Below are 21,023 nucleotides of genomic sequence, written 5' to 3' on the forward strand. Positions count from 1 at the left end.
GATCTCTTGTAAATGAAAAATAAGTTATTGATCGTATCTACACCCATCAAATATCGTCCAGGAAAAGCTTGCTTCGACGATGTCTTTCTACAAATGAAAAAACCATGACATTCCTAGACGGAGCTCTTTTTTTTTCGTCTTTTGTTTTTCTTGTGCGTGTCGTAACCTTGCAATTCTCAAAGGAAAATGAAGGGGAGGTGTGTATTCTTTCATGGGCCGTTACTCCAATCCTAGCCCATGACTAGGTTCTGTATCATATTTTCCTTCTTGTAGGTTGTTCAATTTCTGTAAGAGTTCATGTGGGATTCATTGTGGCAGCAATGGATGACTGTAACATGACGGGAGCAGTTGTTGACAGAAAACATTCCTTCTTCCTTGCCGGTCGTTCAAAACGACAAGCTCAATCAGGGCTGCTAATTAGGCGGGCAGAATTTATGATCTCCAGGCGATAATCCTTACCCCACCAACCTACTTGCTTCAAGGATAGACAACGCTAAAAGGTCATCCTCTCTTCCAGTCAGGAGAAGGAATGTAATTATAGTGCACCCGACAGGCAAGTGGATGATAAAATTGATGGTTCTTAATCTTATCTCGAACCCCAAAGAACATTAGAAGATAACAAATCATGATTTGTTGTATCTCAAAAGAAAAAACCAAAGGTTAGGACCTTTGAGAAGCCAAACCCATAGGATGAAAATTGCCATACAAGTGGGGTATGGTGTGCATATTCTCTCTGCCTTTTGGCTGATATCAACTCTTTTCTTGTAAAGTTCGCCAATCTTGACCTAGAAAGGTAAGAAAAACAATATAGGCTCTCTTATTCATGGTTGTGATATCTCAATTCGCTTGTAAGTCCCTTGATTAAGAAATGTATATGTTGCCTCTTGCAGAAAAGATGATGGAATATATAAAGCCATGAGCAAAGCCCAGAGATATGGTGCAAATCCCTTGGGGTCCAAGCTGTCAAGACTGAAGGAGACAAGCGAACATACCTATCATAAAAAAGCTATGAGCTACCTCATCCTAGGAACCGTAGTTAATTAAAGAGAGAAACAAGAAAAGAAGTGGGGGGTCTGGTTTAGGTGGTCTACTTACCCCATTTCCATTGAAAGAATAATCGTAAAAATACCATTTCCTCTTCTTTTTTCATTTTTTTACCATATTTAAGACTCATTCTCTTACAGTCAACTAGCATTTCTCTCTTCCCACGTTAAAAGTCCATGAAAATGACCCAGTTGTTAGTTGTGATTGCTTGGAAATGTAGAAAAGAAATCAGCTGATATGCAATCCTAACCACAAAAGTCTCTTTCTTTACTTGCAAGGTTGAAATCTTGAACTTGTGAACGTGCTGGTTGGCTTGAGATGAAATCTGTCCGTTCATTTCCACTGCTGGTTATTGGATTTGATATCTAATTAATAAAAAAGAATTATATGTGATAACATATCTAACAACAATAAGAATCCAATGCTAAAAAAATAATTAATCAGATTCTATTTCTGGGTGTTGCAAGAAATGGTTAATGAAGTATCAAGCTTTGTCGTTTTTTGATTATTGGTATCCTGATTTGTACCGTAAGGATTAGTATTGGTTTCTTCCATTGTTGAGTTTATTACCCAATTGCTTACGCGTAGAGCTGGACTTAATTAGCAGGGCCATTTGTCTCTGATACAAAAAAATTGACCCTCTCCTATAAAAACAAAAAGAGAAGATTTTGCAGTTCATAACAAGCATATCTGACACAACCCCAAAAACTGAAGGGGAGTTAGAATCTGAAAACAGAATCAAACAAGCTACCAGAGAAAATTCCATCAAACTTCTTCGATGAATACTATAATGTGAATGACCAACTGGGCCTTCCTTATTTTCCTGAAAAGTTCAAGCAGGTGTCGGGAGTGACCAGAACTAAAAGGGGGATTGGATTGGATTGTTTTGGTTTGGTTTGGTTTGCTTACCTGCGTGATCTGGTGATATGGATGATTTTCCAAAAGTTATGTATGGGTGGAGCTGGGAAGAAAACAAGCTGTTTGAGATGGCTTTGGCTGTGGTTGATGAAGAAGACCCAGATAGATGGAAGGTGGTTGCAGCCATGGTTGGTGGGAAGAAGAGTGAAGAGGATGTGCAGAAACATTATGTGATCCTTTTAGAGGACTTGCAGGTTATAGAGTCCGGTAAATTGGATCATAAACTTGTCGGAGAAGCTCAGCCTTGTGTTCAAGTTGACTGCACTGAATCTGTATGTTGGACTGATGAAGATCACAAGTATGTAGTAATCTTTACTTGTTGAATTGAATCTCTTTAGCTTACTTCGCTTGCTTTGTTTTATATTTTTTTCCTCTCTTCCCTTCTCTTTTGGTCTGTGTTGCCATGTTTTCAAAATTAAAATATTCTGGTTCCCATTGGATGCTCCGTGCCTGTTATAGATAATCAGAACGGCTTCATTTAATTCTTCTAAAAAGATTTTTCTTCATATCCAATTATGGGGTCTGAAGTCAGTAAAATGCGTTCTACTCACCGGATAATAGTAATCTTACTATCGGACATTCGATAAAATTTCTTGCTGTTAGGAGGCGCCTGATTATTATCTTGGGATTTCTAATTCATTTTCTATTCAGAATTTCATTTTTAATCGGTTGGTCAACCATGTGAATCCAATATTGCTAGTCTGATCAATAAGGGGCGGATTACAGGGAAAATGTTGTGGTCATTCCACTGCTTTCTACCAAGGGTTCTTTGGTCAGCAAACTCCTCAAGAAAAATGCATCAGGTTCTTGCTTTTTGTTGTCTGAAGGAAGTGATTTCAGGTTGATGCATTTTTATTCTCAGTCTCATGAAAAAGATAATACAGTTCATTTTTGTGGAGGGTTCTCAAATGTAATCCACTGTTCGTCACTCATCGTATGGCAAGCCTTGAGGAAACTAGGTCTAAAACCCCTTGTAATAAAGAAATTAAGCATAGAAAGCACAAGGGAAATCAACATCTATGTCTCAATAGATTGATCATTTTAGCTTCCATTAGTTGTATGTTATGTAGCGGTGACTGGAGCCTGCTATCATGGTTTATTTTATATCTTTATTCCTGGATATGTCAAAAATTCTCCTTACCAGTAGCTTTTTGAGTTCCTTTGGAATTTGGGTTACATGTCATATTTCTTCTGTTAAATCCCTAAACTTTACTGTATCTTTGATTCCAGGTTGCTGGTACAACTGGACATAAATTGATTGCTAGGCCTCAGGAAGATTGCAAGCCAAGAACATAATTGATGATGGTAGGAGTATTAATTCTTAAACTTTATACGTAGTTTGGAGTAAGCTACCACTTTTAATCTACTTTGTAAGGCAGAAGTTTCCACCTAAAAGTGGATCAGAAGTACTGTTGATCTTCCAATCTGTAGGTGAAAGATGGATCGGAGATCTTCCTTCTATCTCTTTTTTTCCTCCCACCTTTTTTGAATTCCAAGTCTTAGATAGTGTTAAGAAACTCGTTTAATTCGTTTTTTTTAAAATTAAAATTTTATTTTTATTTAAAATAAATGTTAAAAAAATTATTAAAAAAAATATTATTTTAATATATTTTTCAATAAAAAACACTTTAAAAAACAATAAACACCCATTTCTAGATATCCTCTTAACCAACATCAATTAGTGTTCCACTGGGTTCGTCGTTTACAGCGTCTTACCAGTAGCTCTGGTGTTTAGTATTTCACAATTGTCCAGAACCATCTTTGAATTATCTCATTCTGACCAAACTCAGGCATAAGATCAAGATGTCTGACGTCAGAAATGGTTTTTTGGATTCCACAAGACCACACCAATTTTTGTCCATCACCATGTCTAGTTTACGAAGAAAGCGAGACACTTGTGAAAATGGACTGTTAAGAAAAGTAGAATATGCTCTTCAGCCGTATATGTACTCCTTGGGTCCCGAAAACCGAATGGTCAGCATCCCTGCATTTTCCACAGCACAATGTGACGTTGAAGAAGCACAGCATGAGAGCATGGAAATTGTAGTATGGCCATCGATTTTGGGATGCGAGAAGGGTCTATAACCCTTTTCTGTTTTGGAGTTTCTGGGTTATATTCCATGGAAAAAACTAGAAGAATTTGTAGAAAGAGAGGAATTGAACTGACTTTTGTTCAGAAAATTTCACAGACAGTGCCATGAAAATCTTCATGTAATATCTCCATGAAAAACTCGCCATGACATTTTACTTTCTCCATCCATGGTTAAAAGAACTTCCTTGTCCAGTTACAATGTGATCTCTTTATAAAAACAAGAGACAACGTTGCTTGATATAAAAGATAATCTCCATCTAGGGCTAAGACAACATCTAGTCCAAGTACAACAATGTGTCTATACGAGCATAAAAAAAATATTTCTTCAAATAGAATGGGGAACACATACTTAGAAGTTTCTTAGAAAAAATTCGGTAATAAATAAACATGAAATCTCCAAGTTCATTCACCCGCTTTTTTTAAAACGTAAAATTAAAATAACAAGATTCTCAACAACTCACAATATAATTTGAATTTAAAAAAATTTAAAATGATAAAACACTTTATAAAAATCAAATCAAAACTAATTAATTATACAAAAACCAAAATGAAATGTTCAAAATAAATCAAATACCTAAAAAAAAAATTAAAATGATAACATATTTGATTGATCCGAGTTTTGCGGTTAAATTTGTCAAGCTCGTGATTTGGGTTATGAAAAGCACTAGATTTAATAATTTTTTAATTTGCTTTTTTTTTTTTACCTAAATATAGGATAAAAAAGAAAGAAAGCAGAGCTAAAGAAAGAAATTAGAAGAAAAAACACTGGAGGAAAAAAATTATAAGATGACTTTGTTTATAAAAAATCAATTGACACGATGAAAAGTGAAATTACTCGAGTCAATTCAAGTTAATCATGAAACTGTGAAAATCATATAAAAATAATTTTTTAACAATTTAATCACAAAAAAAAAATGAAACACATGGTGAAAATAAAGTTTTGTATGTATGAAAATTTAGTTGACGATAACCAAAGGAATTGATTGTCTATTAACTAAAAAAGGGTCCAAATTGAATTTTTAGTATGGAATTCAAAGTTGCCTCCTATATTTTCTTTTTATTTATCTTTGATTCTCTATCTTTTAATTCAATTTTTTTTTATTAAAAGAAGAAGAAGCAATTGGATATTAATTTGGGTCAAATGGTGCAATTAAGTTAAGAAAATGTTTAAGGATCAAAATTGATATTTAGAGGTGATATGTTAGAGAGTGTATAGTAAAAAATGCACATTAAAATTGTCTCACCTCTTAGCTATCTTTATAATTATAATTTATTTATTTATAAAATAATAAAAAAATCAAACGAAAGCTCATATTTTTTAAATATTCATACATCCTTTAAATATGACCCATGAGGTCCTAGGCTGGTTTTCTTGATGGACCTTGCCTTGTATTTTATGCTGAGACCTGACGATGAATGGGACAAGTCCTGGGCTTAATGTTGGGGTCGATATTACGCCCATTATTGTGTGTTCAATCTAGGCCCTAAAATGAGGGTGTTAAGTCTGAACTCTCATCAATAGCCCAAAGTCTGTGTCTTTGGTGAAGAAAAACTGTCTTCTATCCTAAACACTATGACAAAATCAAAGTACAGGAAATCTCAAAGGCCAGCGCATCGGAGCTCGACAAGAAGGCAAAAGGTTTATGTAACAATGCCATTTAAGGCCCCAGATAGTCGTAGCAAAATAGGAAATTACAATCCTCTGGAGGCAATAAAAAGTAAAATACTGATGCCTTTTCAATTTGATTTTCTTCAAGGAGGGGACTCGATATATCAGACAATATCAAAATCAAGATGGAGGTGTTGATTCTAAGCTTGTGTAGTGTCTAAACAAGGATCTCAATTGCTATCGATCAATGCCTCATCTGGTAGCATTTTGATCTATAATGTTACAAAAATCTCTCTTGAGCTTCATGCTCAATGGAGCTGCCTGCAATGGAAGTTCGTCCCTGAAAATTGTTTTCCAACTGCAGCAACTATGTTCATATCCTCACGGGGCATAAGTTTTCCTTGTCCAAAGATAACAGCAATCTTACATTCTCTCAATGATTCGAATACATGATATTCAACTTCATCTGTCTAAAAGTGAGATTTTGATCTCATCATTGGTTTATGGTTCGGAGGTGAACAAAGAATAGTTGTGCAAATCTGTCCACATACAGCTAGTGATGATTTGTTGGTATGTGATCTGGGAAACGAAAATAGCAACTCCACTGAATACCGAGTTTCTCATCCCAGCTGAGTCCATTCTAGATTAATGCAAGCTACTAGCGGTTCCCAAAAGGATCGCTGACTATTGAGTTTCATAGTGATAGCATATGGTTCTTAACAGACGGCTCAAACTGATGATGAGATATCTCAGGTTTAATCCTTTGGCGAGCACAAGTGAAAGCACAAAGGTACTTGCAGAAGAAGCAACAGCTAGAACGTGGGGAAATACCAAAAGGATCAGGGTTGATATGTTATCAATCAGTAAATGAGCCTTAAAGCTACGCGAACATCTACCTGGATAGAATTTGAATTGCTGATATCCTCTAATGGGGGGCACAGGAGAACACACCAGATTCGTGCACATACCATGCCTGTTACAACATCCCAGTAATAGTAAAAGGCATATTCTGATTGGCTACCACGGAAACCAGAAGGCAGGAAAAACATGGGTTTGTCATCAAAATCAAGGGATGCAAAACAAGTGCCACACTAAAATTAAAGCCTGCACAATCCGACCACAGTACATACCCTTAAAAGTCACTCACATCAGAGTGCAACCTAATTTTCCATCTAACCTATCCCTATGCTAAACAGGCAGCCTTATAACGATCTATCTGGCATAAAAATTGAATTACAACTCTATAAACATGATTCATCTACGAGACAACATTGCACGATACTTTATTGTGGCCTTCACCTTTGCACCTGCTGCAATGCAGTGGCCTTTTAACCACTCCTCTTGACCGGATTCTTCTCTTCTTGGGAGAGCCAGAGACACGACGAAGAGGGGAAGGGTTTACCTGAACCTCTGATGATTCTCCAAGCACAGGCTTATCTACCGTTGGAACAGGCTTTATTGATTCAGAGTATGTTAAACGAAAAGCTTCAGTTGTATAGTACTTGGAGCAGTAGTCATACACATCCCTACCAATGTGCTGAAGCACCGCCACAGCATGCAAACATGGGAAACCGTTAAGTTGCCATTCCCTGCAACTACAGTCCCATGCATCTATGTTAACGACATTAACTGCACCCAGGAAATCTTGTACCTCAAAAGTGTTACTAGGTGAAAACATAACTTGAAGTGACTGTGCCTTGAGAATCTCTTTCTGTAATTTATCCTCCACGGATGGAGTTAATCTTGTTAGCCACTGATCTGACTCCACCTTTCGAGTGTAAATTAGTTCCATCAGCTTATGGCGAATGGTCTCAATAATCTTTATTATTGGTAATGCTGCGAGCTCAGTTAACCAACTGTAAAATGACTCGGCAATGCCTGATGTTATATGGTTGTACCGCGCACCATGGAAAAGTGAGTTTGCCCAGTTTTCAGGGTCACTTTGCAAAATCCAATCATAGGCTTCAGGTGAAATACTCTTGATGCTTTCAATGCACTTTCGAAATGCATCAAGTGTGGGAGCATATGCAGCATCATAAAGATGTCCAACGATGACTCCAATAATTTCATGAATGCATGGACCCTTAAGATCCCTCTTCAGCTCTTCTGACAGATAGCGAAGGCAATAAGCATGGTAAGAATTCTCAAAAACCACAGAAATTGACTGTCTTAACCCCATCTGTCTATCAGCCACAAATGTTATTGGCTGAAATGTTGGAAGAGCAGTTTTCAATTGTACCAAAAACCAATGCCAGTTATCATCATTCACAACATCCACTATAGCAAAAGCAACAGGGAAAATACCATAATTTCCATCAACCGCTGCTGCAGTCAGCAATTCTGACTGATATTTTGATTGCAGGCTCATAGTGTCAAGGAAAAGCAAGGGGCGACAACCACTCTGAAAACCATGTAGTGAAGCATGAAAGGCAATAAATAACCGATGAAAACTTAGGTCCTCCCTGGTGTTAAGAGAGACAGCTGTACCTGGATTTGTCTCTACAATCTTCTCACACAACCATGGTAATTGATTGTACGCCTCTTTGTATGAACCCTGAATCTCCTCCGTAGCAGCCTCCATCCAACGTCGAACCTGTGAATATCTCAATTCAATTCCAAATTCCTGCTGAATTTGATTGGCAATTTCCTTGGGTTTGACATTAGGACTATCACGCAACTTTTCCTTGACAATACCTTCCACTACTTTCTTTGAGGCTCGAGGATGACTATCTGTACTGGTACCAGCACCACATGTGTGAATTTCATTCAGCCTTTTAATTCGGAATAAGTGTGTGGTAGACAACCTTGATGCAAAAATCCTCCAGGGACAACCATCAACACTGCACTTGGCACTTACACGCATGCTATCATTTTTCTTAAACTTGATCGTGAATCCCTGAGCAATGGAATACTTGCGGAAAGCATCACGGACTTCACGTACATTGTTAAACTGCTGGTGAAGGCCGGTAATGCAATTCTCCCATAACTTAACACGTTTCATCTGTCCACCACTCTGAATTTCAGTAGGTACTGTAGCCAAGGAGTTGAATCGCCCAGCATTCTCAGAAGCAGAAGCAGAAGCAAGAAAAGCAGGGGCAGGAGCTTGAGCAACAGGTGTAACATTGAGAGGATACTCTTGTTGGATCACTCTCTTCCTTGTGGACCTGCAAGACCAATCATGCATTAATATGATATAAAATACAAGTATGCCAGTTAAATCAGTTTGGAAACCATTGTACCCACATGGTCAGCTGCATCTCATTACAGTTAAAATTAAATGCCAGACCCTATTGCCTCTAAATACAACCAGAAGCCAGGTGAACCATTTAACGGAGTAAAACAACATAAACCTTCAACATCCGCATTCCAAGAACGTATGCAAGTTACCTTTTACGAGGAGGCACAGGTGTGGCTTCAGTTGTACTAGGCGTAACTGCAGCTAATGCTGTTGAGCTTTCATTCTTAATGACAAAAACGTCCACAGTCCCTGAGTTTCCATGAAAATCAAGAAAACGCTGGACGTCTTTGTCACTTGAAATAGTAATCAGAGTCCGCTTGTTATTGGGAAGAAAGTACTTGATGGTCATTGAATCAGTTCCATACTTCCACATATCTGCAATCTCCAACCTCAATTCATCAAATTTAGTCTCACGACTTACACTAATAGCATGAGCATCTCCACCAACATACGACAAGGAACCATCACTAGCAGTGGAAAACTTCCCACCAGACTGACATATCACAATAAGGTTATTCATGGCTTTTTCTTTCCACTTATTTGCAGCGAGAGTCAATAGTTCGAATACAATAAAACCAGAGAAAATAATCTGTCCAAAAAAAAACAAAAAATCCATCAACCACTAGAAAAGGGAAAATGCACATGCAATTGATATATATAAACAAGACATTGGTAGCAGTAACAAAATTATAAAATTCGAAAGACACAAATCTAAACAACTCATGACCTTTGTAAACAGAAGTATCCAGCAGATTCAAACTGTAAGCATTTTAAGCAATTGTTAATTAAAAAAAAATCTTTCTTGCAAACAATGAAACAAAAATTGCAGGCAGATATAAGAACGGGTTTCACAGTACCTAAATTCAATACATGAACGCAATGTAGTACCGAAGGATAATAACTTTGAAAGAAAAACAATTAAGAGAAAGCAGAGAGAGAGAGAAACAAACTGATCCAGAAGCGAAGATTGCAATAGGCAGCCGAAAACCGTAGCTTTTACTCCATCGAAGAAGAAAAGGGAACCCTAGATTTAACGATTTGGGGGGGTTTAAGGGTTTGAATTAAGGTGGGTTTTGGGTTTTGATGGTGAAGGAGGTGAATTGAAATAAAATTGTGGTTTGGGATTGTTTGGAAATTTTGGGGTTAGGAATTGGACTTTTGGGGATCTCTCTCTTTTTCTCTCTGAAAAGTAAATGGAGAGTAGGATGAAAACGCAAATTCGCAAAAACAAGAGTGGCTGACCTATAAAAGGACAATTTTACTCCTCGTTTTCACTGTCTGTGGGCTTTACATTTGGGCCTATGTCGGTTTAAAGGGTGCAGAGCTGGACCCTCTAATCTAATTATGGGCCTAATTGAATGCAGCAGACCATGTTGCTTTTTTGTTTCTTTTTGATTGTGTTGGTAGATCATCAATCAGGACTTTTTCTTCCAATCGCAGTCCAAAAGCAACAATGTTTTGCATGGAAACTGTCCCAAAAACAAGAGATGGTTCTTCTTTGGACATGGGGTTTCTGGAGATTCAGTTCACTGCCCAATACAGGGCCAGCGGAGAGATTGCAAGGATGTTGTCCGGTATAAATTATAATTTTAAAAATTATAATTTTTTATTTCAAATTAATATATTTTTAATATTTTTAAATTTTTCGATACGTTAATATTAAAAAAAAAAATATTATTTCAAAAATATTTTAAAATATAATCATAACTGTACTTTTAAATATTTTAGACGTACTTTAGCTGCGCTAGTGCGCTTGCATCATCAAATTATCTTCATCTTTTTAAATCCCGTAAAAAAAATGTATTTTATCACGGCTAAATAGGGACGCATAAATGAGAGTCTTATTAAACAAAAAAGACGGAGAGATTTTATTTTACTTCTATTCACAGGATGCTATGCATTTGAGTGTTTTTGTTTTCATTTTTTAGTGTGTGTTTTTTTTTTAATTTTAATTACATTCTTGATTTTATTTTTAAATTTTTATCCTTTGTTAATTAAGTTTTATTTTTCAATTTCATTCTTCCACGTTGAATTTATTAAAAATTAAACTTTATCATTTATTTTAATTTATTTTTTATGAGATTATTATGATCTTATAACTTGACATGTAGATTGATAGGTTAACTCGAGTTAATTTGAATTGATCTAATATGTTTTCGTCTTAATATTTATATATAAAAAACTCATTTTAAATATTTATTTTGAGTCAAATTATATTTTCACCGGTTATCCGAGTTGTTTTTAAATTCATTAAGTTGAACGGCTCATACCGAGTCAATTCTTATACGGTTTAAAATAAAATCTACTAGAAAAAACATTCCAACACCTATATTTTTTTTTTACGTTGAAAAATTACCTACAAAGTAACGTAGTTGATGCTATCATTGTTGGTCTGTACAACCTTAATTAATTAGAGCTACAAAACATACTAAAATGTTTAGATATTTTATTACAGCAATTCACCATATTTATTTTATTTTTATCATTATTTTTTTTCCAATTGCATCTTTCTATAAATTGACAATGTTTAGATATTTTATTACAGCAGTTAACAATGTTTAGATATTTTTTTTTACAATCATGTTAATAGTGCCAAATTTATATATATACACACACAATTTAAAACTTTTTTTATTTTTCAATAAGTAGAGTGATACCTCACTTATGAGCAACATTTAACCACCTAGATTCTCAATTTATGAAGGAGAAGACTTTCCACTTTCTAACAAAATTCCAGTAGAGTTTCTCTAGAACAAATCTCCCTAAAATCATCATATCCTATCACAACAAAAATATTCCATCATCCATAAAAATCATATATAATTTTAGAATAAATGCTTTTTTTGATGACAACCATTTTAAAGTATCATATATCTAAAACCATGACCATTCATACAATTAAGTACATCCTAAAACATGTATAAGATTAATTACATAATGTGTTTGTAAAATTATAAAATATTACCTAACACAAACTTTGTATACTTAAATGAGCAATCACTATTGTGGTGGATGATAAGAATAACTTGAAACATACATTTCAAAATAATGTCAATTATAGAATTAATTATATTTACATTTAAGTATATCCCATAAAACGACTACATGTACAAACTATTTTATTTTCCTGAACCAATGTCCTCAATATATATAATCCTTGCCCCCATTCATATGACCGGCAAAACCTTTTGTATGATAGCAGCCCCCGTTCCTACGCCCGACTGAACAATTGAGGAACAACAGCCCCCGTTCCTACAATGGACCAAACCATTAAGATTTAGAAAATAACAACTCCCGCCCTTACGACCAACTAATCATTTAATCTACTAATTGGGAGGAGGATTGTTTAGATCATGGTGATGGGTTGTCAAACATGGGGCATGATTAAGAATTTTCTATATAATCACTAAGTTCATGGGAACATGTAAGAAAAACTGTCCAATAATTGCTCAACTAAATTCACGGAGATCATTGAGGAATGAAAGCTTTTGCTGCGTAGCATACAAGTTTTGTGCAGAACACACATAAATGTGTTATATATTCTCTTTGTTGAGGTAATAATAAAAGGGATTTTTCATGAATATGTTATGTACTATTTTGTTTTATTGCTTGTGATAATAACGCTTGCATATGACAACTTAAAATGTGAGAACCTTCTTTGGTAAGCGAAATATATAGTTATAAGTAAATACAAGAAAAAAAAATAAAAAAAAGGCTTAGTATAGTGGGACTAGACTGCCATGTGAGGTTGAAATTTTGAGTGAAAAACTTGTCCCTGTAACAAATTCTCTCTATTTCTTTTCAATTTTGAGATCACTACAATTTCAAGAATCAAAGTACTAAGATATCTACACTCTCCATGACTGTACAGTTGCTTGTTCAACAGCTTCAGGCAACCTAATGCATCTTTTGCTAGGACTATTGAAGATAAAATGTACACGTGTACCAGTGAACTTTGATGCCAAGATTTCTGCCTACCTGCACTTCCCAGAATAAAAGGGCATTTCCAAAGTCTTCTGTCGAAAACAAAAAATAAAGACTGATCTATGTGATTAATTGTCACAATCGATTCTCCAAGAGATCAGGCAAAGTTATCTTTCCCAGGTTGTTCGGGTCAAGCTTGCTGAATTGATTGCAGATCTGCAATATATCTTTTTCGCCAATCTTTCCCATTTCTTTGAGCTTGTAGATTACGTACTCTGATTTACTGTAAAACAAAAAAGGTTGAAAAATAAATGAATCATGGCTCCATCTAGATTGAAAGACTGCATATCTAATTTATTGTGAAAAACAAAGAAACAAAATGAATCAATAGAGGATCTATCCAGCGTGCCAGATTACATATTATGATTCCCATAAAGAGAATCCATTGTAAAGCCCCAAAAAAAGATCAATTACATCGTCTGCAATGATATAGGTCATGAGAAACAAAAGAATGAAGATATTAGGAAGTTTAGAGGAGTTGATTGATATCAGCATCTCGATCTACACATGTTCCACATAACATGATGGCTTGGAGCAGCTATGAAGAGCCCTTGCCTTTTCAACTCAAATGTATTTGGATAAAAAATATATATCCAGGAAATTAAAGATTAACTACTCCAAATACTATATAACTTATCATTTGAGAAGAACTAGTCAAAGAGTGACCTTGCGCGTTTAAATCCATAATCTTTAAATACTAATGGAGTCATAAATATCAGACAACCTGCTCTCCTATGTTGTTTTCCATTCCAGTAGGAAACCTATTGGCAAGATGGACCGTCGAGTCTCCTGAGATCATGCAATCTATGAGACTATGATAGATTACTGTCTTGCAGCACATCATATTTAGCTGAAGTTTCAAAAGACCTTCATGCAAATAAGCAAGAAAGGTTTTAGAATGTGACATGCTATATGCTAAACCATCCTAACTATGCTAAAGGTCTCCAAATCCAATAGAGCAATTACTTCACAAGACAACAGCCCATCACACACTGTCCTCAATTCATGAGCCTGTCACTAACAATTAGAAGGCAAGAACCAGGTTAACTTGGCTCATAAACAAGAGGAATTTAAGATTTTAATTACTTTTGATCTGTGTTTCAATGTTTGGGAACATAATACATCAGCAGTTTCACTAGAATTTGCTTATCTAAAATTCGCATCAGCACAATGCTCAACCCACCCAACAATCTGAGAGTAATTATCGAGGATAGTTAGCACAGAAATAGAAGGAAGAGTTTAATTAACTTTCGATATCCATCTCCTAGAGCAGCATTTCATCAAGATTCCATCTTATCACACATTGCCCCCAATTCAAAGGATAGGCTACTAAACTTCTGGTAAGAAGCGGATTACTTATTCTCTTAGGTAAGAAGCTATCTCCATCTACGTGTTCATACACATGGTACTAATCAGCTATTTCTATATACTCCACAATACATATTTCAACAATTTTTTCCTCAACTAGAAGAGACCCGAATTCTATACATAGCCTAGTTAATGTTTTGAGGATTTGTTTTTACCTAAATTATCATATCATTAATTAAAAAAAATTCCCAACAAGAAGAGCTATACATATCCAGAAATAAAAGCAATTAGACAGATAAGAACAAGCAAGAGATCAATATAGAGCCGTACCTAATGAAACCGTTATTGTTCATATCCGCAGCAAGCAAATCCTCCACAGTGATATCTCTATGCAACACCCAATTGGTAATCCTCCTGTGCCTCTTATCAATCCTAGCCTCTGCCAAATAAAGAAATGCCCTTGCTACCGCTAATGTCGAAACCAAAAGCCAAATTGCTGCGAACAACCTCCCTGGCAAGGTCTTAAACGCCCTATCACCATACCCAACAGTCGTAACTGACATAACCGCCAAATAAACTGAATCAATCCAATCAAGATCCTCCAAAAAGTACAAAACCAAGGTCCCAATTCCAATACACAGAACCACCACACCAAGTGCCAATCCAACCTTCAATCTTATCCTCATCCTTCCCTTTTTAACATCAAAGATATAATCAGTAGCTGAAAATCCTTCGTGATTTCGATTTTTACGCATTTCAATGCCAGTCAAGATCATGCTTTCTTGCAAATCAAGAACGTAATTAACTAGCCCACTGAGCAAGATGTCTATAAATCCAAACCCAACTAGCACAAACACACAAGCAAAGACCTTTGTCACTGGTGTTAAAGGAGTTATATCACCATAACCAATGGTACACATAGTGACTATACAGAAATACAAAGCGTCAACAACCGGGTGAGTCTCAATACCCGAAAAATGATCAGTGTTGAAAGAGTAGATAATAACTCCAAGAAGCAGATACATGGATAGCAAGAAAGTGGCTTGCCTGATTATAGAGGTAGAATCAGGCTGTGGTTTAGGGATTTGGGGCTTTGTTGGTTGAAACTCTCGCATGACAACCATAGCAGGAGCTGTTTTGCACCTGTGAAGAGTGCCGGGTTTCTTGAAATGGGTATTCGGAGGTCCGAGTGGAGGAGAAGGAGAAGTGGATGGTGTTTGTGGGGCATCTTGGATTTCAGGGAATAGTATTGGGGTTGAGAGAGACTGAGTGAGAGTGATAACGGGTCGGGGTTTGTAACTTTTTTGGTTACCGAGAAAAGGCTCATTCTCCATCTCCAGAAAAGAAGAAGAAGAAGAAAAACGGGTTCGTAACCTTGTTTTGGACAAGGAGAGAGGGAGTTTGTGGTGGACGACGAGGAGTTGGAGACTTCTAATGGGTTTTCATTTTTCTTTCTGAGAGGCTAACCTCTGGTTATCAAGTCTATAATGACTGGAGAGCAGTCTATTTTACGGTGACAATGACCCCACTTACAGGCAGATGGACAAAAAGAAAACGTCATGTTTCTTATCGATGCTGGGTTCTCAATTTGTCATGGCTGGCTATGCGTGGGTTCGGCGTCAGGTTTTACTTTGACTGGTGAATAAGCCGGCGCATGCTACTACATCTCCAATCTCATGGGAAAAGGATGAAGATCTGCATCTGCCGATGAGCATTTGAATCATGTCTCCCTCGTTTTACACGTATTGTGAACTTGATGTGGCGATTGTATTTACCAGCAAGAAGAAGGGGAGTCTTTTTTTATTTTTTGGGTGAAATATTGTATTTTTTGTTTTTGAAAAGAAGGGGTCATTGACTAAACAAGAGAGGAGAGGGCGTCTATCGATCGTTTTATACGGCGTTGTTTGATTTTTCTGCAAAAACATTTTTGAGAAAATTTATTTTTTTTAATATTTTTAAATAATTTTCATGTTATTAAAAATATAGCTGTATCAACCAAGTTTTATTACATGAATATATGATGCAATTCAATTAAAAATTAAGTGAGCTGGAATTAAAAAGGGTGGAATATAATTTCACTCAAATTTGATGGATATTAATCTAAATTAATAGGAATAAATATGGTTTTTTTTTTGTTGGTTCGAGTTCATATGATATTGCAGGTATGGATGCTGCATTGTGCCGACCCAAAACCCTACGGAACTACATAAATAATCTTAATTTTTTTTAAAAAAATTACATGTGTACCGAGCATATATAAATTAAAATATAGGGTTCTTTCTACTTTTCAAAGTCTCTCCTCTCTAGCCGCTGTTTCAGTTTTTCTACCTTCCATATTGCTCTCTCCTCACTACCCCCATTGGCATAGTTGAAAGAAGAATCAATCCCAGAAACAGAAGTAGGAGAAGAAGGCTAATAAAGGGCATTTGGAAGCTCTTTGGATAAATTCGTCCAACAAATTTTGAACAGTTTCAAGATCATATTCCCATGGCTGAAGTGGTTGCAGATGAGCTTGGGTTTCGATGTTATGCAACCGGGCTAGTGAAGCCATGAGAAGGAGAGAGGATCCATGAAGAACGTGGATCAGATGATCTAGAGCTTACGCTTGGGAACTCAAGAACTAGGTGAGGTGGCATGATATCTGATTAAGGCATCGTTGCCGCGTTCCCAAAAAATTTGAATTTTTTTTTTTTTTACTAAAATTTAATATGGTTTGTACGTTTTAGATCGTTTTGATGTGCTGATGTCAAAAATAATTTTTAAAAAATAAAAAAACATCGTTGGCATGTATTTTAACACGAAAAGTTATTTAAAAAGCACCCGCAACCACACTGCCAAACACGCTCTAAATAGATCAAATCTACTGTTGTTTACGTGAATCCCTAGCTATAAGTGCGAAAAAGGGACACCGCTCGCTCACAGGTTGTCGAAGGATTGGATGGATGGATGACTTTTTATAAAGCGTTGCTACTGGCCAATAATTATTGCCCATTTCTCACTCTCCACTTTTTTTTTTTAACTGGTATACCTTTTAAAATATTAAAAAAATACATTTAAAATTTAAAATTTATTTTTGATATAAATGTGAAAATTAAAATGATTTAAAAATATTAAATTTTAATTAAAAAATTAGTTAGAACTCACTTTCAAACAACTGATTCATGTGATATCGCAGCCACGGAAGAAAGTGGGGGTGGACTCTGTCCTCTCGCGTGTCACTACAGTATTTCTTCTACTCTTTTTTCTATAAATTGGCTACCGTAGAAAATTCAATGGGAGTTTGATAAGAGCAAAAACATGAAGCCAATTATGGGAACCAAACTGGATTTATTACAAGCACCAAAACACGCAGTCTTTTGTTTTTTGTCAACCTTCATGAGAGTTGAGATTGGATTGCTCTTGATTGAGCACTTTAATCTTCATTTTATTATAATAAGGAGGCCACTTGGCCACTTGGGGTTAAGAGTAAAATAAGTGCTTCTCCTTATCAACACTGTAATTATAAAGATCATCGAGACATTACCTCATCGAGTCTGCATAGGTCCCAGCCAGCGACACTCGACAAACATATTTTATCATTCTTAAAGTTTCGAGACGTGATGGAGATCTCGTTGTATTTTATATACTGATTTGTTCGTTTGACAAGGAGGTTTTATAGTGACTTTCAGGGAATAGACTCCTGATACCGTCCCTTCCTTTCCTTAAAAGGCAACCAGACTCGTCCATGGAGCCTCTCTGCCCTACCTTTAACTTTAAAATATTAAAAAATCATTCACTTGGCAGACGTGAGGGGGGCACTGATTTCGAGCATCTGGACTGCTTTCAACGGGAAGAAATGCTGGTGATGCCCTTTTCTTCTGTTTCCCCTCTGCAGAGATACAAGTTGGAATTTATTAAACAGAAAAATCCTGAACATTCAATACAATGGTCGAGCTAATAATAGACGGGAGAGGTTCCTTTAGACATTCCTCGTCCTCTTCTATATTTCTACCACAAGTGACTAAGGCGTAAGGATGGGCCACTTTCTTTATTCCCTGAGCGTTCAGTGAGACATCCTCCAAGTTCCAAGCATGCTACCTATCTTCTCTTGCTGTCAAAGCGAAACTAGACTTTAAAGCCAAGCAGATTATATTTTTATCTATTCAGCACTCCTTGTATAAAAGGTAATGGTTATGTTATGACATTGTACATCAGTTCTTGTTAGCGCTTCCTTATCAGCAATCATATGCCCATGGCTTTCTCCGTAATCAGATCAAGCCGAGGCCTGATTAGGCCGCTTGAGCGGACACCATCCAGCATTCTTGATCTCTCAGTCATTGACAGATTGCCTGTGCTAAGATGCAATGCTCGAACACTACACGTGTTTAGGCACGGTCCTGAAGCAGCACAGGTGATCAAAGAAGCCTTGTCCAAGGCATTGGTTCCGTATTACCCTCTTGCAGGATGGCTTAAAGAGTCCAGCCAGGGTCAGCTTCAAATTGAATGTTCTGCACAAGGTGTATGGTTCGTTGAGGCATCAGCTAATTGTACTCTCGACACTGTTAGTTACTTTGATAATGTCATGTCTATCCCCTATGATGATCTGCTTCCGGATTATGTTCCTGAAACTGAAGGGACAGAACCTCTTGTGCAAATGCAGGTATGGTTTCTAAGATTCATGTACATTTGATATTGATAAGCCAGAGTCCCCAAGGAACAGCAGAAGGTTGAATTTAAACTTTCAATACAAGTGCACGTGTAGGAGGAACTCAGAGGATGAGGGAGGACTACTTTCCACACAGGACCTTCAACAGGAAGAAAAAACCTTCGATACATTAGGTTATATTGATTTTTAAGGTTGATGGAAAAGTAACAAGTCCTTCATAGCCAAGAACATTTATTACAGACACTTGCGTTTTGGTGGAATATAGAACACATGAGTGCTAATTGAAGTATCCATTGTTTATCTAATTTTTCCTTTTCAGGTTACTCAATTTGAATGTGGGGGTTTTGTGATTGGACTCATATTCTGCCACGCTATCTGTGATGGCCTCGGTGCTGCGCAATTCCTCAACGCTGTTGGGGAGAATGCTAGAGGCCTTGAGCATCCAAGCACTACACCAGTGTGGTGTAGAGACTTTTGTCCGCTCCCACCCCAGCAAGAAAAGATGAATACTTTGCCAATACTACCACCAACAATGCCCAATTACAGGCTACAACATGCTAACATAGACATTTCTCTTGATCAAATTAAACAGGTCAAGACAGAATTTCATGATTCAACTAATCAAATGTGCTCCACATTTGAAGCCGTCGCGGCTACATTTTGGAAATTCCGAACTTTAGCTGTCAACTTCGAGCAAAATACTGAGGTCAAGCTTGTTTTCTTTGCAAATTGTCGTCAGCTCTTGGAACCTCCGTTGCCTAAAGGATTCTATGGCAACTGTTTCTTCCCAGTGACAATCACAACTTCAAGTGAGACACTAGCACAAGCATCAAATGTTGAGGTGATAAAGCTAATACAAGAAGCAAAGGGTAACCTACCAGTAGAATTCTCCAAGTATATGAAGGGTGACTATATGAAAAATGGAGAGGACCCGTTTGCACCACCGCTAATCTACACCACACTGTTTATATCAGAATGGGGCAGATTAGGATTCAATCAGGTGGATTATGGATGGGGTCCTCCAGTTCACATTGTTCCAATTCAAGGGTCTAGCATTATTCCTGTTGGCATTGTTGGATCACTACCATTGCCGAAAAAAGGCATCCGTTTGATGACATGGTGTGTCGAAGAGGTCCATCGCCAACCATTCATCGATCAAATGATGAAAGTTATTTGAATTCCTGCAAATGCAAATTTGACATAATAAAACAATAAATCGTTTTACTCTGAATTTGTATGTTTTTTTTTTAACTATGAAATAAAGGAGGATCGATGAAATTTAAGCATCTTTTTAAAAAAAAATGATAGAAGTAATGGTCCAAGCCTTGAACAGGTATGGTTTCTATGTGGGCTTTTGGTACAACCTTGAATAAAATACGGATCAGCCCAAACTTTTATCAATGGATTGAAACTTAACATTTTTTGCAATAGAGGAACTATGACGAGCCTCTGAAAATCACCGTTTGGCTTGTTAATCACCAAAAAAAGTGTGTTTCCTTTTTCAATTTTGAGTTTGAACTTTGAGTATAACACTCGGATAATTTTTTTTATAATATAAAATTATGTTCTTAAGATATTAAAAATTAGTTAATTGAAGTATAATTTTATCAAGTAATATTTCTGATTGTTCAAATAAATAAAATAAGTTAAAAATACAAAAAAAATAATCATTATATAATGCTACAGTTAATCGACTACTTACTATATCATGCTTGTAACACAATTATGTTAAGGCCTCATTTGTTTAACGAAAAGTGATTTTCTAGAAATTATTTTTTTAATTTTTCTATATTTGTTTGTTATTAGAAAAGTTGATCCACGAAAAACACTTTTCAGTCAAAGAAAAATTTGGCTTGATTTTCAGGAAAGTATTTTCCTTTTATTTTGGATGGAAAACACTTTCTGGAAGTTGTGAAAAATTTAGAAATGTCATATTATTTGCTGATTATATCAAATTTGGTCTTCAAACTTTTGATTGTTATATATATTTTGTTTTGAATATTTTTTTTCAATTTCATCCCTTAGAATTTGATTTTTATATTAACTTTGGTCCTCATTTTTATAATTGTTATTTGTTTTTTCCTTATAATTTTTTAATTGAAATTTTTTATCTATCAAATTTGATCCTCATTCTTTTAATTGTTATTTATTTTATTTGAAATAATTTATGAAATGATAATTATTA

At 36.0% G+C, this 21,023-nt stretch overlaps 4 protein-coding genes across 4 annotated transcripts; 2 read left to right on the forward strand and 2 right to left on the reverse strand.

Moving 5' to 3' along the window:
- Positions 1-1,463: 1,463 nt before the first annotated feature.
- Positions 1,464-3,423, forward strand: LOC133682228 (protein RADIALIS-like 4). The gene is made up of 2 exons (XM_062105514.1): positions 1,464-2,260; positions 3,193-3,423. Exons 1-2 carry the CDS (start codon positions 1,971-1,973, stop codon positions 3,218-3,220), a joined length of 318 nt encoding a protein of 105 aa, XP_061961498.1. The 5' UTR covers positions 1,464-1,970; the 3' UTR covers positions 3,221-3,423.
- Positions 3,424-6,736: 3,313 nt separating this feature from the next.
- Positions 6,737-10,107, reverse strand: LOC133683160 (uncharacterized). Its single transcript, XM_062106697.1, has 3 exons — positions 9,852-10,107; positions 9,051-9,490; positions 6,737-8,827 (listed from the first exon to the last, which is right to left on the reverse strand). The coding sequence occupies exons 2-3, from the start codon at positions 9,419-9,421 to the stop codon at positions 6,922-6,924; spliced, it is 2,277 nt and encodes a 758-aa protein (XP_061962681.1). The 5' UTR covers positions 9,422-9,490; positions 9,852-10,107; the 3' UTR covers positions 6,737-6,921.
- A 2,563-nt stretch (positions 10,108-12,670) lies between these two features.
- Positions 12,671-16,024, reverse strand: LOC133682027 (two-pore potassium channel 5-like). Its single transcript, XM_062105265.1, has 2 exons — positions 14,524-16,024; positions 12,671-13,108 (listed from the first exon to the last, which is right to left on the reverse strand). Exons 1-2 carry the CDS (start codon positions 15,525-15,527, stop codon positions 12,961-12,963), a joined length of 1,152 nt encoding a protein of 383 aa, XP_061961249.1. The 5' UTR covers positions 15,528-16,024; the 3' UTR covers positions 12,671-12,960.
- Positions 16,025-18,186: 2,162 nt separating this feature from the next.
- On the forward strand, positions 18,187-20,124 carry LOC133682020 (acyl transferase 4). Its single transcript, XM_062105255.1, has 2 exons — positions 18,187-18,832; positions 19,158-20,124. The coding sequence occupies exons 1-2, from the start codon at positions 18,419-18,421 to the stop codon at positions 20,013-20,015; spliced, it is 1,272 nt and encodes a 423-aa protein (XP_061961239.1). The 5' UTR covers positions 18,187-18,418; the 3' UTR covers positions 20,016-20,124.
- The last annotated feature ends 899 nt before the right edge of the window (positions 20,125-21,023 follow it).

The sequence above is a fragment of the Populus nigra genome, chromosome 2, assembly GCF_951802175.1.
Source record: "Populus nigra chromosome 2, ddPopNigr1.1, whole genome shotgun sequence".
Classification (NCBI taxonomy): domain Eukaryota; kingdom Viridiplantae; phylum Streptophyta; class Magnoliopsida; order Malpighiales; family Salicaceae; genus Populus; species Populus nigra.

What these genes read in the sequence shown, in the direction of transcription:
- LOC133682228 (XM_062105514.1), top strand. Translation starts at nt 1,971, where the DNA reads ATGGATGATTTTCCAAAAGTTATGTATGGGTGGAGCTGGGAAGAAAAC. An exon ending in TGGACTGATGAAGATCACAA is followed by an intron (nt 2,261 to 3,192) that starts GTATGTAGTAAT and finishes CTTTGATTCCAG; the next exon opens with GTTGCTGGTACAACTGGACA.
- LOC133683160 (XM_062106697.1), bottom strand. Translation starts at nt 9,421, where the DNA reads ATGAATAACCTTATTGTGATATGTCAGTCTGGTGGGAAGTTTTCCACT. An exon ending in CCTGTGCCTCCTCGTAAAAG is followed by an intron (nt 8,828 to 9,050) that starts GTAACTTGCATA and finishes TTGGTCTTGCAG; the next exon opens with GTCCACAAGGAAGAGAGTGA.
- LOC133682027 (XM_062105265.1), bottom strand. Translation starts at nt 15,527, where the DNA reads ATGGAGAATGAGCCTTTTCTCGGTAACCAAAAAAGTTACAAACCCCGA. An exon ending in AACAATAACGGTTTCATTAG is followed by an intron (nt 13,109 to 14,523) that starts GTACGGCTCTAT and finishes TTTGTTTTACAG; the next exon opens with TAAATCAGAGTACGTAATCT.
- LOC133682020 (XM_062105255.1), top strand. Translation starts at nt 18,419, where the DNA reads ATGCCCATGGCTTTCTCCGTAATCAGATCAAGCCGAGGCCTGATTAGG. An exon ending in AACCTCTTGTGCAAATGCAG is followed by an intron (nt 18,833 to 19,157) that starts GTATGGTTTCTA and finishes TTTCCTTTTCAG; the next exon opens with GTTACTCAATTTGAATGTGG.